The sequence below is a fragment of the Montipora capricornis genome, chromosome 6 (assembly GCF_036669925.1).
Source record: "Montipora capricornis isolate CH-2021 chromosome 6, ASM3666992v2, whole genome shotgun sequence".
NCBI classification, from domain to species: Eukaryota; Metazoa; Cnidaria; class Anthozoa; order Scleractinia; family Acroporidae; genus Montipora; species Montipora capricornis.
Window position 1 is genome coordinate 64459102 of NC_090888.1, and position 2500 is coordinate 64461601.

Here is a 2500-nt window from a genome sequence, read left to right on the forward strand (position 1 = left end):
CTACAAAACAAGCGAATGCAGAATTAATTTATTCTGCATGCATAATGAAATAGGGACCTGTACGGAAATCATTCTGAATGTTCTCATAAGACTGTTGCATACGTGCCAACTCTCCCGGATTATCCGGGAGTCTCCCGGATACGGAACGAATCTCCCGGTCTCCCGTACGGGTCATTAAATCTCCCGGATAAAAACGACTCTGAACCTTTTACAGACGTTTCTCCATGCTAGACTCAAATTGCATCTCCAAATTTAAAAAAAAATCGATATTTTCAAATTCGTTTCATTGTTTCTTAATGCACTTCTTCATCTCTGAGTTTCAAACACACGTTAATAGAACTAAACAAAATGACTTCCTTTAGCTATCATAGCCATATTTATATAAATGAATGAAGGGGTAGTTTCTAAAGAAACTGTGGTGCTGCGTCGGTGGGGAAGTAGTATACAAAAATTTGGTTTATCAACGGAGTTGATGTAAATTGACCACCGTACAGAGATTGTTTGATTGGATCTCCGATTAACCAATACTGAAAAATTCTTGACATAAGTACCCTGTTTTCCTGCAAATTCACAATGGCAGCAGAATATTCTTGTATTCTGAAGGAGCTGCTGGGGGATGGGTGGGTGTGTTTAAGGGGGGGGGGAAGGAGGGGAGGGGGAGTGGGTAGGTTGATCGAGGGGGGAGGGGAGGGGAGACCGGCTGGAAAAAATCTCCAGATTTTAGATCTCCGTAGGTTGGCATCTCTGCTGTTGCGTTAAGAAATTGTGAAAAACATAGTTAACTCGCTGAGGTTTTAGGCATTTTCTGTTTTGGTCATGTGATTTACCAAATACAGTTGTGAGTCGAACCATACAAAGGAATGTTAAAAAGAATACACTTGGCAAAAAAGGATTACTGTAGAGTTAAAGGAATTCAAGAAATAACTATTTGAAGGGGTCGACGTCCATAGCGACGGATTGGTAGATAAGAGCTTAAATCCTTATTTCTGGTAACCAGCGAGGGTAATTCAATTAACTGTAACTTTGCACACTCACCCTCGTCTTTGACAATGAACGAAGAATTTGTTTTACCGTCAGATGCCTCTGTTTTCTCGACATAATCATCGTTCATCGCCATTTTACGAACTGATCTGCAGGAAAAAGGCAGGCGCCTGCAAGAACACCTCGTTTTGATGACGAGGTTAACAACTTCGAAGTTGGGTGAAGTTGACTTCCTGCTGTATTTTGCGCAATTTCTTCTCCGCTATATTCCACAGTTGGAAGTCGAAGGTTCAGCGTGATTGCGAGCTTCGCGACCGACGCTTACGTGAACGTTGAAGCGAGGAGCCGACAATAAGGCCGCGTCTGTTCTTTCTTAACCAATCTGTCTTTTTATGTCTGTGGTCTGCTTCCGGCAATTTTGTGCGCAATGAGATTGAGGAATTCTCACCATGCACGGACATTACGATTCTTTACATTCAAAAGGCAATGATGCCTGGGACGTGAAGACAGGTGATATTAGCACAAAGAAGCTTGGAGCTAATTTTCGTTTCGCGAGCAATAGATCCCTCGGCGAGAACCCGTGGGCGCGGACGGCACCAATTAATGGGGATTTCATTTTGATTGCTGAATTCTCAGAAAATGAAGGACCTATACCTGTGGTGAGTACATCTGTAATCATTTGAGACAAAATATGGGGAAATGAATGGTGTGTGTTGTTATTTTCTCGCAACAGTGAAGATGACATTGAATAAACTGTCCTAATATTGAGTCACGAGTTTCATGCACAGTTGCACCGTAGGGGTGGGGGTTACGTCAGAGCAGGTTTTTCAGCATCCTTCAATTAGTTTGCCAACACGAAGCTCTGCAAGAATTTAACTCTTGCATGCTTCCTTATGCAAGATTTTTTTTGGTAATTGCCTTAAATGTGCCAATGTTTAAGATACAGGGTAGTCATGATAAAGAATCTCTGAAACGGTTTTAATAATAATTGTTTGCATTTGGAATGTAACACTACGCATAGAATTTGGCATGAGGGAAGAAGAGGGAAATAGGTTGGGAGCCTGAGTTAAACTCATCACCAACAGATGGGGAAGATGCTGACAAATCAGTGGGATCCACACGCATGCGTGTAAGTAACCATGACAACCGTGTGAGCGGCCACCACCAAAAAGATCTCCAAGGTGCTTGGAGGACAGGCCTGCAAACAGGGCTGTCAAGGGACTGAACTCCCAAAGAAGTACCAAGCACCAACCACACACAATGATCAAACCTGAGAAACAGGGTACTCACCCAGACTTGCATACTACCTGTCTGAGGTTACAGAGAGACTGTCGGAAGACACATGGATGCCTCCAAGGTTGAACTACAGGTAATTCAAGGAGAATCCAAAATTGGAGCAACCCTGTCACTGCCGCAAAACAGGGGAACAAGACTCAGGACACAAATGCAGTGTCTGTTTGAAAACTAGAACAAAAGCCAAGGCAGCCACACCTCAGAAGCGAAGTATTCCTTCAAAGAT

The 2500-nt window shown here is 43.0% G+C and overlaps 2 protein-coding genes across 2 annotated transcripts in view; one reads left to right on the forward strand and one right to left on the reverse strand.

The window, feature by feature from the left end:
- LOC138052875 (CASP8-associated protein 2-like) overlaps positions 1–1165 on the reverse strand; it is an 8830-nt gene extending 7665 nt beyond the window's left edge. Inside the window, exon 1 of the mRNA XM_068899465.1 lies at positions 1036–1165. Coding sequence (XP_068755566.1) covers positions 1036–1117 — 82 coding nt within the window. The 5' untranslated portion in view covers positions 1118–1165. The remainder of the gene's footprint in view (positions 1–1035) is intronic.
- A 97-nt stretch (positions 1166–1262) lies between these two features.
- LOC138052873 (guanine nucleotide exchange protein smcr8a-like) overlaps positions 1263–2500 on the forward strand; it is a 40568-nt gene continuing 39330 nt past the window's right edge. The window contains exon 1 of the mRNA XM_068899463.1: positions 1263–1640. Coding sequence (XP_068755564.1) covers positions 1431–1640 — 210 coding nt within the window. The 5' untranslated portion in view covers positions 1263–1430. The remainder of the gene's footprint in view (positions 1641–2500) is intronic.